The sequence below is a fragment of the Corapipo altera genome, unplaced genomic scaffold (genome assembly GCF_003945725.1).
Source record: "Corapipo altera isolate COAL_440 unplaced genomic scaffold, ASM394572v1 46, whole genome shotgun sequence".
NCBI lineage: Eukaryota > Metazoa > Chordata > Aves > Passeriformes > Pipridae > Corapipo > Corapipo altera.
The window spans coordinates 3,454,267-3,467,402 of record NW_020884883.1 but is presented as its reverse complement, the minus strand read 5'-3'; the positions used below and the strand labels follow the sequence as shown (position 1 = coordinate 3,467,402).

Below are 13,136 nucleotides of genomic sequence, written 5' to 3'. Positions count from 1 at the left end.
CACACCAGGCATACCGGAGAGTCACACTGGAGAGATCACGCCAGAGGTGGAGTCACACTGGAGCACATCGTGTCACATCGGGCGGTCACACTGTAGGGAGTGGGAGGGGGTGTCACACCAGGCACACCGGTCAGCCTGGGGGGTCACACCGGTGTGGGATCATACTGGGGGGGGATGAATCACACTAGTGGGGGAAGGGGTCAAACTGGGGTACATCAGGTCACACCGAGGGGTCACACGGGGGTGGGGTCACACGCTCAGGGGTCACGCAGGGCGGAGTCCCCCAAGGCACGCCCCGCCCCGCGCGCGCCACGCGACCCGCCCCCGCCGACCAAAACATTGGCACGTGCGCGCCGCGCCCGCCAGTCACGTGATTCTCCGGGCCCGTGGTAGGCGGGGCCAGAGCCGCCCCGCTCGGCCAATGGCGGCCCGTGCTGCCGGGTAGCAACAGGCGCGGCAGGAGGGGACCAATCAGCGCTGCGTGGGCGGGGCCGGCGCGGCCCATGGTACTTCCGGAAACAGCGCCGGGCCCGGTCCGAGCGCCGGGCGGGGAGAGGCGCTGCTGGGAGGGGAGGTGAGTGAGGGGATCCCGGCCGGGAATGGTGCTCGGATCTGTGTGTGAGCCCCGCCGCCACGGGACTTTGAGGCTGAGCGTGGACAGTCGTGGCTTGGGGGGTTGGGGACTCGCTGTTAGGGGCATGTGGAGCTGAAGGAGTTTGGGACTAGCTATTGGAGTCAGGATGAGCTGATGGGCCTGGGGCAAGGGGCAGGACCGAAGGGTGTGGAGTCTGCCTGAAGGAGTGAGGTGTTGGGATCTCAATAGGGTGCGTGAGGATGGAAGCTAGCGTGGCTTTGCTAAGGGGAAATCCTGCCTGACAGATTTGGTGGTCTTCTACGGTGGGGTTACAGCATTGGTGGATGAGGGAAGAGCAACTGATGTCATCTAACTGAACTTGTGAAAAGCATTTGATGCTGTCCCACACAACTTCCTTGTCTCTAAGCTGGAGAGACGTGGATCTGATGAATGAATTACTCAGTGGGTAAGGAATTGACTGGATGTTTGCACTCAAAGAGTTGAGGTCAAAGGCTCAGTGTCTAAGTGGTGAGTGATGTTCCTCAGGGCTTGATATTGGGACTGTTTAGCACCCTTGTCAGGGGCATGAAGAATGGGATTGAGTGCAAGTTTGTGGATGACAAGCTGTGTGGTGCAGCTGACATGCTGAAAGGAAGGGATATCACCCAGAGGGACCTTGACAGGACAGAGGTGGGCCCATGTGAACGTCATGAAGTTCAACAAGGCCAAGTGCAAGCTCCTGCAGCTGGGTGGGGCAGTCCCAAGCACAAATACAGGCTGGGTGGAGAATGGATTGAGAACAGCCCTGAGAACGACTCAGGGGTGTTGATTGACAAGAAGTTCAACGAGCCAGCAACTTACACTTGCAGCTCAGGAAGCCAAATGTGTTCTGGGCTGCATCAAAAGAAGTGTGGCCAGTGGATCAGGGGAGGCAATTCTCCCCCTGTACTCCACTTTCCTGATACCCCACCTGCAGTGTCATATCCAGCTCTGGGACCTACAGCATAAGAAGAATGTCAGTCTGTTAGAGTAAGTCCAGAGGAGGGCCATGAAGATGCTCAGAGCACTGGAGCACCTCTGCTATGAACGCAGGCTGAGAGGAGTTCATCCAGGAGAAGAGAAGGTTCTGGGGAGACCTTTAGGGCAGGCTTCCAGTACTTGAGGGGGGGGCTACAAGAAAGCTGGAGAGGCACTTTTGAATGGCATCAAACTGAAAGAGGGTACATTTAGATTGGGGTTTAGTAAGAAATTCTTTACTGTGAGAGTGAAGAGGCACTAGCACAGGTTGCCCAGAGAAGTAGTGGGTATCCCATCCCTGTCAGTGTTCAAGCCCAAGCTGGATGAGACTTTGAGCAACATGGTCTAGTGGAAGGTATCTATACCCATGACAGGGGGGTTGTAACTAGGTGATCTTTAAGGTTGCTTCCAACCCAAACCATTCTGTGATCAGTCAATGTGAAGGGAGTTGAAAACAACTTGGAAAAAAAGTGTGTTGTGTGCATATTACTCCTAGAAGCAATATAAGGATTGGAAAAGCAGATAGGCATGAATAGAGTTTGTGGTAACTGGGGGAAAGGATGTGGTAAATTTTGGAGAAGGTTCTTGTTAGATGCAGAGGACGGCTGAGTTATAAGTAGGAAGAGGACTTTAGTCAGTGCTGAGGCCTAGACAATGCACTTTGTTTTGTGTAGTGAACAGATTTTTAATTAAAGAAAAACTCAGTTGGCTCACTCGATTTGTATTTCTTCTGGCTTTTTATGTGTCTGTGCCCTCTCCTGTTGTAACTAATATATTGGGCAGATGCTGGTCAAGAGTGCAAATGGATAAATAAATTCATAGTGATGCTTGACTGATGTGGCCTAATATTTTTTTCCATTTGGAAAAGTATTAGAAAATGCATACTGGTTAGGACCAAACCTGTTCGTATTAAATATTAACATTGTTTCAAATATGATAATGTTACCTTTCCTCTATAGCCTGCATGTGAAATCCCTTGTTAAACTAAGGAGCAACATGTTTGTGTGACTAATGGGAAGAAGATGGCAAAAGCTGGCAAGGTCATAGTCTTCAAAGTACAGAAAATTGCTTTGTTCACATTCTTAATGTGTCAGAAGTGAATCTCACTTTTGAAAAAACGTAGCAGAACACTGTTTGAATGACATACCTTGCATCTGTTTGTAGAGATTTTTGGGAGACATGTCACAATGGACTTTATGTTGAAGTCTTCTTTTGTGCTGGTATCTGGTCAATAGCCTGGCGTGGGAGGTGACCTTCAACAACAAGTGAAAAAATGTTTGGGAAAATGAAAATTCCCTTACTGAAACATCACTACACAGTGTAGCACAAACTCGGTATATATAAGCCTTAGAAAAAATAAAAGGATCAACATTGAATTTGTGGGCTCTCAATCCCTTTAACAACCATTTATTAGTCATGTATAAAAATCAGTAATCTGTTTGATCATGGCAGAGCAGATTACACAGGATACAATTTTGCTTCTTTTGGAATAATTTTTTTCCTGGACTACCATTCTTTTCCTGTTCTCTAAAGAACTAGGTAGGAAACCTACCTTGATCTAATAAATGCTTAAAGACAAGAAGAAGGAGGTTAGAGAATAAAAAATGTACTTAAACCACTGAATCTGTTTCTTTAAAGGATACTCTACAGAGAACTTTCGTCAAGGTATATTTTTTTTTTTAAGGTTAAACAGAAAACTGAAATAATGGCAAGAAGTTTTGCAACTTTTATTAATAAATAATACACAAGGAATCTCTTCTTGCTGCTTATAGAGAAACCATGCCATTTTTGGGCCAAGACTGGAGATCCCCTGGATGGAGATGGGTTAAAACAGAAGATGGATGGAAACGATGTGAGCCCTTTACTCCTGCACTTGAGGATGGGAATAATCAGCTGAATGATATCAGCCACACTGTGTAAGTTAAAAAAAGAAGTCATTCTGCATGAGTTAATGGCAGGTGGGAAGGCAAAAGAGTGCAACTGTTTGTGGTAGCTGATATCGTTTGTATACAAATGCATCCATATATTTTGTTCAGTTAGGCAGACAGGAGACCCTTATGGATATTGTCTGTCTTTTGTCATTGCTTCCTGAGTTGCTAATTGTAGGCAGCCAGATCCCTTCTTATGCTCTATGTCTTTAAAAATAATGAAATAAAAAATATGTAAAAAAACCCCAAAGCAAACCAACCGACCAAACAAACAATAAAAAAACACCCCAAAACAACAACAAAAAACCCCCAAAAAACAAATGAGAAAAACAAAACAGAAAAACAACAAACCAAAAAACCCCACCACAACAACAACAAAATCCCAACAAAAAACCCCAAACCAAAACAAAAAAAGAAAAAAGCCTTTCTAGTACTATTTGAAGGTAAAAGTAATACATATAAATTGCAAGTGCAACAGGCATATTGAACTGTTACCAGGAAGTGAATGAAGACTTTGTGGTGAATAGGTGTTGGATTAGTTCTGTTTATAGCAGTCATATAAGGCCTTTGCTCCAAATATACAATCAGTAGTAGCTTAATGCTCATTCTCTTTTATACAATATATGACTGTATGTGCTCCTGTAAAACGGGTGAGAAAGAGATTAGATAAATAAAATAATACTTGTGGCAAATGCCCACAGACTGGTGTGATATAAATAGCTTTGTCAAAACAAATTTCTACTTTGTTTCTCCACAAAGAAGTAATTCTCAGGGATAGCATTCTTGGTCAAAAATTCCATCATAATGTGCTCATAGTCCAATAAATGATATGATAACTCATTTGATTTAGAGGGAATTTACTGACAAGCTGGGGCTTGCTGTAGTCATACACCTGTGTTTTCTATTTGTGAAATAATCCTCAAGGGAGTTATTAAGCAGTGAAGAATTATTATTAAGCTTGTCTCGACCCATTGTTTTCTTCATGCCCTTTTTCTTTTTGTGTTCATCTGTCACCGATCATATTCGGGCTTCTTTTTTCACACAGTCTGGCCATTGTGGATACCAAACACTGGAAGAATGTTCAGTAAGCCTCCGACATAAAATTTGCCTTAAATACCTTTGAAAAAAAATCTTTTCTTCCCTCTTTCATACCTTTAATAATATACTTGGCAAATTAGAGGAAATCTAATTTATTTTTGAAGCTATTTACACAGTTGCTAAATAATTACATCTTGTATGTTGTTTTAATTAATATTGCTTGACAAGTATGAAATAAATTATCATTGTCTTTGTGAATACCATTAAGACTTCTGCTCTTCTGCTTGTAACTGTATATCTATATTTATATATCTTTTCTCCAGAGAGCAAGGTGAAGTATTTTTATTGCTTCTTTGAGCAAAAATACTGGATTTTTAAAGTTCAGGACTAAAATAAATACTTCAATTTGAAGGGACTGGCCATGAAATGCACTAAGGATGCAAATATTTTCCATGCAATCTGCAGTGTCTCATGATTTGGGTTTCTTAGTCTAGCTTGCCAGTTTGTCAGAATCTCAGACTTAGGGGCCAGCTTAGTCTGCAGCAGGCATCCTCATCTGCAGTGGTTCCCCATCTTCATCTTAAACATCTCCTACTTAGCAAAGCCAAACTTTGCAGCTTTAATTTTTTTTTTTAATTCTACTTCTGTCTATTCAGTTAAAAATGCATGTTATCCAAATTTAGACTAAGGAATTCAAGTTGATACTTCTTGGCATAGTAACACTACTTTGGAATAATTTCACTACACCTTGAACTTTGAATCTGACTGCAGCTTGAACTATATGTCTGTGAATTAACTTCTGCTGCTAAGCAGCAATTAATGTCTATTTGCACAACATTATAAACCAATTTAGGGTGTAAATGACCTCTGGGCGCCATCTGGTCCAAGCACATATCCAAAGCAAGGTCAGCCTTTGCCCAGTTCAGCTTTGTGTATTTCCAAGAATGGAAATTCTTCTCTGGGCTCCTGTTTTAAGTTCTGTTACTCTCAAAGTTATTTTTTTGTTTGCTGTTGTTCTGGCCCATGTTGTGTCATTCCTTCTTTCCCCCCCTCAGTCTAGTAAGAATTTCTTATCACAGGTTGTGTCCGTTACCACTTGACTTAGCACTGCCCACTTCCCCATACCTTACAGTCCAGCTCTATCTTATTTATACCCTCATATTAGAAATCGACAGCAATCAGATTTCCCTCCACCTCCAGCTCTTAACACCGAACAAGGTCGGTTCTCTTACCCTCAGGCATCATGTGCTCCAGTACTTTGGTAACTCCCCGCTGGACTTATTCCAGTATGACAATGTTTTTATTGTACTGGGGAGCCCCAAACTAGACACAGTACTCCAGATGCAGTTTCTCATGCCAAATGAAGAGGGATGATTACTTCTTCCAGTCTGCAGGATACACTTTTGTTAACTCAAACCAGGGTGCAGTTGGCCTAATACAACACAAGGGCACACTGCTGACCTGTTTTCAGCTACTTATCCACAAGATTCCTGGCTCCTTTCCTGCAAAACTGCTTCCTATCCAGTCTGTACCCATCATATACCCAGGCTTGGGGTTCTCCTATGGCATGTGCAGGCCTTCATATTGTGGTACGCAGTGTAAAATATTTTGGCAAATACATTGTCATGTTATTTGGTGCAGATGCTTATTTCAGAATTTGCCATGCATGGTCAAGCTGTAACTGGCTTTGAGTCTCTTGTAAAGCACTTAGTGTGTCTCTGTATGTAATTGCATGACTTGAGGGCCATATGAAAAGAAGCAAGGGGATAAGGAAGAATAGCTGGAGCTCAGATAGCCCTGTCATATGTTCCATTATTTAAGTGTCATACCCAAAAGGTTATTTAAATACTGATATGAAATTCTTTTTTTGGAAAAAGCTGAAGTTCTTACATGCTTTATCTAAAATATTATAGTTCTAAGAACACCAGATACTTTGCTTTTAAAAGCTTTAGAATAATTTTTTTTGAAGTGTGTCATCAAGACAAGAAAGTAAGAATAGCTGTAAATTGGCAGTATTATGTATGTATTTAAATCCTTCCAGGTGCACGCAGATGTCACGTGCAGTATTTCATTTAGACTTCTGTTACACCATATGGCACGTGCAGCTTTTGATTTGGTTTATTGTATCTTAGCTTGGTGTTTGAAGGGGGCAGGGGTTGCTTTTGTGATGGTAGAGCAGCTTTATTACTCGCCAAGCAGCTCTGCAGGTTTCTGGAAGGAATGGACGCTCGTAGTCACTGGGGAACTGCCTCTGTTTCTGTCCCATTCTTCTAATGTCTGTGGGACTCTTGCTTTCATTCCTTGCTTTCAGACTTAAGGTTTGTCAAGAGGAGTGGTGGTATTTACAGATAAGTAGGGAAGGACTCTCCACATGAAATGGGACAGAACATGAGGAAATAAACCATCATATCAAGAGATCCTCAGAAGGAACAGTCCAATTTGTCTTTTCTCTAAAAAGACGTGAAGAATTCCAGGAACGTCACAGGCAGATTTAAATGTTAGACAGAGGTGTTTGAAATATCCTCTTCATCTTCACAATTCCTTCCGGAATTCCAGCTGACTGGAAGCTGGTGAACGTTGTTCCGATTTTCAAGAAGGGCAAGAAGGAGGACCCTAGAAACTACAGGCCTGTCAGTCTCACTTCAGTGCCTGGTAAAGTTGTGGAGAAGATTATTTTGGGAGATACTAAAAAACACCTGAAAGATAATGCAGTCACTGGTCACAGCCAGCAAGGCTTCATGAGGGGAAAGTCCTGCTTATCAAACCTGATTTCCTTATATGACAAGGTAACTCACCTAGCTGATCAGGGGAAGTTGATGTAATTTTTTTGGATTTCAGTAAAGCTTTGGATACTGTCTCTCACAGGATCCTTCTGGACAAAATGTCCAGCACAGAGCTGGATAAACACATCATGTGGTGGGTGAGCAATTGGCTCACGGGTCGAGCACAGAGGGTAATAGTGAATGGGGGAACATCAGACTGGAGACCTGTCACTAGTGGAGTTTCGTGGGGCTCCACCTTGGGCCCTGTGCTCTTCAACATCTTCATAAAGTACTTGGACATGGGACTGGAAGGGATACTAAGCAAGTTTGCAGATGACACAAAACTGGGAGGAGCTGTTGACTCCCTCGAAGGCAGGGAAGCCCTGCAGAGAGACCTTGACAAATTAGAGGACTGGGCAATCACCAACCTCATGAAGTTCAACAAGGGGAAGTGCAGGATTCTGTACCTGGGATGGGGCAACCCTGGATGAACATACAGACTGGGGAATGAGATGCTGTGAAGCAGTGCCATGGAAAGGGACCCGGGGGTCCTGGTCGATGACAAGTTGAATATGGGCCAGCAGTGCCCTGGCAGCCAGGAGAGACAACTGTGTCCTGGGGGGCATCAGGCAAAGCATCACCAGTGGGTCGAGGGAGGGGATTGTCCTGCTCTTCTCTGCAGTGTTGTGGTCTCACCTTGAATATTGTGTGCGGGTTTGGGCACTGCAATATAAGAAAGATATCAAGCTACTGGAGAGTGTCCAAAGGAGGTCAAGGAAGATGGTGAAGGGCCTTGAGGGGAAGCCGTATGAGGAGCAGCTGAGATTGCTTGGTCTGTTCAGCCTGGAGAAGAGGAGACTGAGGGGAGACATCATTGCAGTTACAGTTTTTTTGTGAGGGGAAGAGGAGGGGTAGGCACTGATCTCTTCTTTATGGTGACTGGTGACAGGACCAGAGGGAATGGCCTGAAGTTGTGTCAGGGGAGGTTTAGGTTGGATATTAGATAAAGGTTCTTCACCCAGAGGGTGCTTGGGCACTGGAACAGGCTCCCCAGAGAAGTGGTTACAGCACCAAGCCTTACAGAGGTCAAGAAGCATTTGGACAATCCTCTCAGGCACATGGTGTGACTCTTGGGATTGTCCTGTGCAGGGCTAAGGGTTGGACTCGATGATCCTTGTGGTCCCTTCCAACTCAGTGTATTTTATGATTCTGTGATTTATTAACTATACTTAATCTGCCTTGCTTGTTTATCTGATGCTTGAAGAATTCTCTGTTGTTGGAAGGCAGGAGTGGACTTTAAATCACTTCAGGTATGTTACTGGTCTAAATTGCTTTCTAGGGATGCTTCCTCTCCAGGAACAAAAGAAAGAATCTCTACAGTTTAACTATCCTCTTCAAGGCAGGCCTTCAGGAATGCAGCCTCCCATACTCTCCTTATTGCTTTCCCTGGGTCACTGGGAATGAGTGAGTTTCTGTGCTGCCTGGATTATGTTGCAAAGTATCAGGACATATCTCCCTAGTCTTCTGTCTGTTGTTAGGGTGATAAAGCTCTGGGAGTACTGGCCTCTATTTCTGATTCTGCAGCAACTCTTCAGATTCTGCAATAACCTCTCACATGACATGGCGATGCAGCCAGTATGTTGAAACATAATTAAATTATTTTTTAGTGATCTTAAAAGAGATTTCCTTTATGAAAGCTTTGGAAAAAAACCTCAAACCTGATGGATTGGAATGCTACCTAATCAAATAACTTGGTGTTGATGTTGTGCTTTTGTCAGTTGCTTTGCTTTTGCCTGTTGGTGGTTTCTTCTCTCTGAACTCTTTTGCTGTTTGACCAGAGGTGATATTTGGCACTGTTGCATAGAATATTGAAGGTGTTGAGTCTTTATCCTCTGCTTTAAAAATATTAAGGCATGAACTAAGGTCCTAACCTTGGATTGAGCAGTGTCTGAATGCAGAGATATGTTAGGTTTAAATCCCAGAAAAGAAAAGCTAAGATGAAACTAACTTTTGATTTCTGAGTCTTCTCAACTTGTGTATCTTTAAGCTGAACTAGCATGTACTGATAGGAGCAATCAAAAATCCACAGCTTTTTTACAGTGTTGTTTAGTTGTACTCCCTTACAGATGGTTCAGGCCTGAAAATTTTAACTGTATAAGTTTGTAGCAATAAACTAAAATAATTTAATTTTTGCCACTTAATGGCCAAATAGAGGTTATTTTTGAATAAACTGATGTCATTAATTTTATAGTGTTCAGTTGTTTTAATTTGGAGTTCAAACTGACATTGATAAATAGCTTCATCTGGCAAACTGAGATTAAAAATAGTAACAAATGTGAGGGGTTTTGTATACAACTTTGTTGTCAAAGAACAGTAATGGGGAAATAAAATAGTCTTACAGTTAAACTTCACTACCACATATCCTTCATTATTCTGGTTATCTGGGCAAGACCATAGCCTTCATATGAAGTATCTTCCTTCTCAGTGCTAGAAAGATGAACACCCATTCTTATCTGTGTTGCTGGTCCTTACAGATATCTGCAAAAATGGAAAGAAAATTTTATGAAACTGTGTAGACTCCCTGTAGCATGGGCAGTTTTTAAATGTATGTAAATTTTAGAAAGGTTACTTTATCAAAAAAACCTATTTTAATAGTTTATTGTCCGTATATTTTTTATGTATATTCACATTGTCTGTGCACTATATACATAATTATTTGGTATAGTCCTCAGTGTTGAGTTACATAGTTATCTGTCAGAAGTGACACAGATATAATTGAGTCTCTCTGGCAGAGACAGACAACTTGGTTCTTGATGCTGTACAAATCATGTAAGCGTGACACCTATACCATGACACCTATATTATGTACAGTGTTGTGGTTCAAGCATTTGTTAACAGAAAGACTTTCTTTCCCTCAAAGGTGACAGAAGTAAGAGATATCTTTCTTTGCTGGTTTTCTGCCTATGCAAGGGTGTGAAAAAATTCTGCACTGACTTTTATACCTGTGTGCAGTTTTTCAAGGTTCGGTCCATTTCAAATAATGAGTTTTTGTACACCAGAGCTTTGGAGAGCCTTGCAATTGTCCAGCTGATACTGACTTCTTAGTAGTCCTTCCTAAATGTCAGTAATGACTTAGAAGATACCTATTAGGAAGATACTGTTGTGTACTTAATCACTTTGACACAAAATTCAACTGCACTGGGAAGAAAAGAATACGACAGCTTCTCTCAAGACACACATTGCTATAGACAGTCAGGTAGAGGATCTTAATTAAGAATATGGTGGGATTTTTGCAGCTGGTAGATTTTAATGCAGAAATTGTAAGCTGTATGTACCTTAAATATTTAATCACTGCTGTTCTAATTAGATTTTTTTATTTCAGCATCATAACTGGGGATGATGAGAAAGAAGTATACAGTACTGAAGACTGTGAGTTTGCAGCCAAGAAAAGGAAAAAAGATCATTTTAGGAATAACACGGATTCACAGTGTACGCCTGAGTTTTCTCATTTATTTTAGAAGACTCATGTAGATTCAGAAAAATGTTGCTATAGTTGTTCATTTATATTCACCCATAGAATAGCCTTCCAAATTGTGTTTACTTCTGTATTGGTAACAAATTCTCATGTCAAAAGTGATATGTCTCAATTGAAGCTGTGGTATTGATCACTTATTAGGTTTTTTTTCAGAGATCCAAAGGTAATTCACTCCTGGTTGTTTTTTTTTTTAAATTATATAACTCTTCCATTATTTTCTTGAAGTATGTAACTTGTAAAAAATTTTAGTCATCCTTTTCAGCCTTTATAAACTTTTTTCATTAAAATTGTTCTGCCATCTCTCCTATCTTATGAAGCATTTTATTGTCTGTTTAGTTCAATTTCTTTCTAGAAGACATTAACTAATGTGGAAGCCTAAAATCCTTGTATATTGATTTTATTTTAGGTTTTTATCGTGAAAAGTGGATTTATGTTCATAAAGAAAGCACCAAGGAAGTAAGTCTGCATGCTCTGGGTCAATTCCTGCAATATTTGTGCATATTAATTGACAGACTGTATATTGAAAAAAAGCGTTTGTGCTGTGTGTCTTAGGGGTTGTATTTAACTCTTCACTGGCAACATAGCAAACCTGTACGTGGTGAGGCAAAGGCAGCTGGCAAAGTGGGAACTTGCAAGGATGGACGTACAGTTCACTACTTATCCAAGCCCATCTGTCTTTGTACTGTCTGTCTTTGAACTAAAATGGAAAGTGCAAACCCAGATAATTTTCTCCAAAGAAGGTGCTTGCAGGCAGCTACCTGATATTTTGGAATTTTGGTGTACATTTGAATGTAAGTAAGTAAAATTTCAGTTTCAGACTTTACAAAGAGGGCCTTTATATTCAGTGCTTTCCATTTGGGATATAAACTGTATCATGCAACTGTAAAAGGAACACGAAAGATCTTGGAATGAACTCTTGGAAAGCCATCCATTTTATGTAGAGATAAACTGTCTTGAAGTTTGAGATTCATTCCTATGTTGATTTCTATGGTTATCTGGGATGGGTGGAACTTGAACACCAGTAAGGATGTTTTGCATCCACATAGTAATGCCATGGAGAGAAGGAAACAGGTGAGTGTAATGACTGCAGTCATGCAGGCAAAATTTGGCTTTGCATTTATGAGCTAAGAGAGACCATACAGAACTTTATACTCAGGAAGAGTGTGGTATTGTGGAGAGAACTTAGGTAGAGGACACACCTAAAGACTTCACCTTGTAGATCAGTGACCCAGAGACTGCCCTTCTACATCTGAAGGTAATTGTAAAGCCTTTGACCAGATTCAAAGCCCTCTTTCTGCTCTGTCTTCTAGATAAGTTTACTTACACTGGTCTACAAAAGTCTCAAGCATGCTCTTTCCCTTTGTGCCATCTCAAATTTAGGGTACGAAGGAAGGGGAGATGACAGATTGTCACCAATCATTATGGTGTTTTGAGTGATAAGGTTGTTAGGCTGAGTTTTCAGACTACATTCAGGCCAAACCACAAATTACCTAAAATCTCTCACTGCTGTCCTTCATAACCTATATGTTGGGATTACTTTTTTCTGCTACTCCTGTAGAAGTTGGTGTACTAGTGATGTATGGTATTTGCTTGGATTTCTTGTCCATTCAGAGAGTGAAAAAAATATTTTGGTTGTCTTCTAATATTTGACCATTGACTTTTCTAGGGTTTTGGGGGGGGGGGGGTGTTATAAAAAACTAACCAGGGATTGTTAGAATTAATCACTAATCTTTTCAAGAAGTGCTTCATGTAAATTCAAAAGCTTAGACTAAAAAAGTTAAAAAAGGTAACAGAATCAAAAAGTAGCAATAGCAAGGAATAAGCACAGCTGAACAAAAGAATTCAGAACAACAATTTAAGCTAATCTAAAACATAATTTACAGAGGCTCTAGTTTTTCTTACAAGTTGTAATCTTACTTGATTTTGAAATTGCTGTCTCACAACCAGGAAACATTTTTTTCTAAACTGGATACAGCTTGTTAGGGCAAAATGACAAGAGTAGGAAGGTATTGATAAGAAACCTATGAAACATGCCATGGGAGAGCACTGAAAATAAAGAAAGCCAAAACAAGTGCAGGTGTGTAGCTGAAATGAAGCAGGGGATGCTTTTTCAGTAATTTTGTTATGATGGTGCATTGGGAAAGGCAGAGCTTTCATAGAAATCCGTTTCCAGCTGTTCAAGGAAATGGGTCTCTCATATTAATGTATTTAAGCTGGCCTTTTGATAACTCTTTAGCCAGAGAACAGACACAAATACTTAAATTTCAACAAAAGTTTTGTTG

At 41.2% G+C, this 13,136-nt stretch overlaps 1 protein-coding gene across 2 annotated transcripts in view; it reads left to right on the top strand.

Moving 5' to 3' along the window:
* The first annotated feature begins 497 nt into the window (after positions 1-497).
* FBXO25 (F-box protein 25) overlaps positions 498-13,136 on the top strand; it is a 30,561-nt gene continuing 17,922 nt past the window's right edge. For both annotated transcript variants that reach the window (XM_027641068.1, XM_027641067.1), the window contains exons 1-4: positions 498-574; positions 3,364-3,507; positions 10,702-10,808; positions 11,261-11,310. In XM_027641068.1, coding sequence (XP_027496869.1) covers positions 504-574; positions 3,364-3,507; positions 10,702-10,808; positions 11,261-11,310 — 372 coding nt within the window. In that variant the 5' untranslated portion in view covers positions 498-503. The remainder of the gene's footprint in view (positions 575-3,363; positions 3,508-10,701; positions 10,809-11,260; positions 11,311-13,136) is intronic.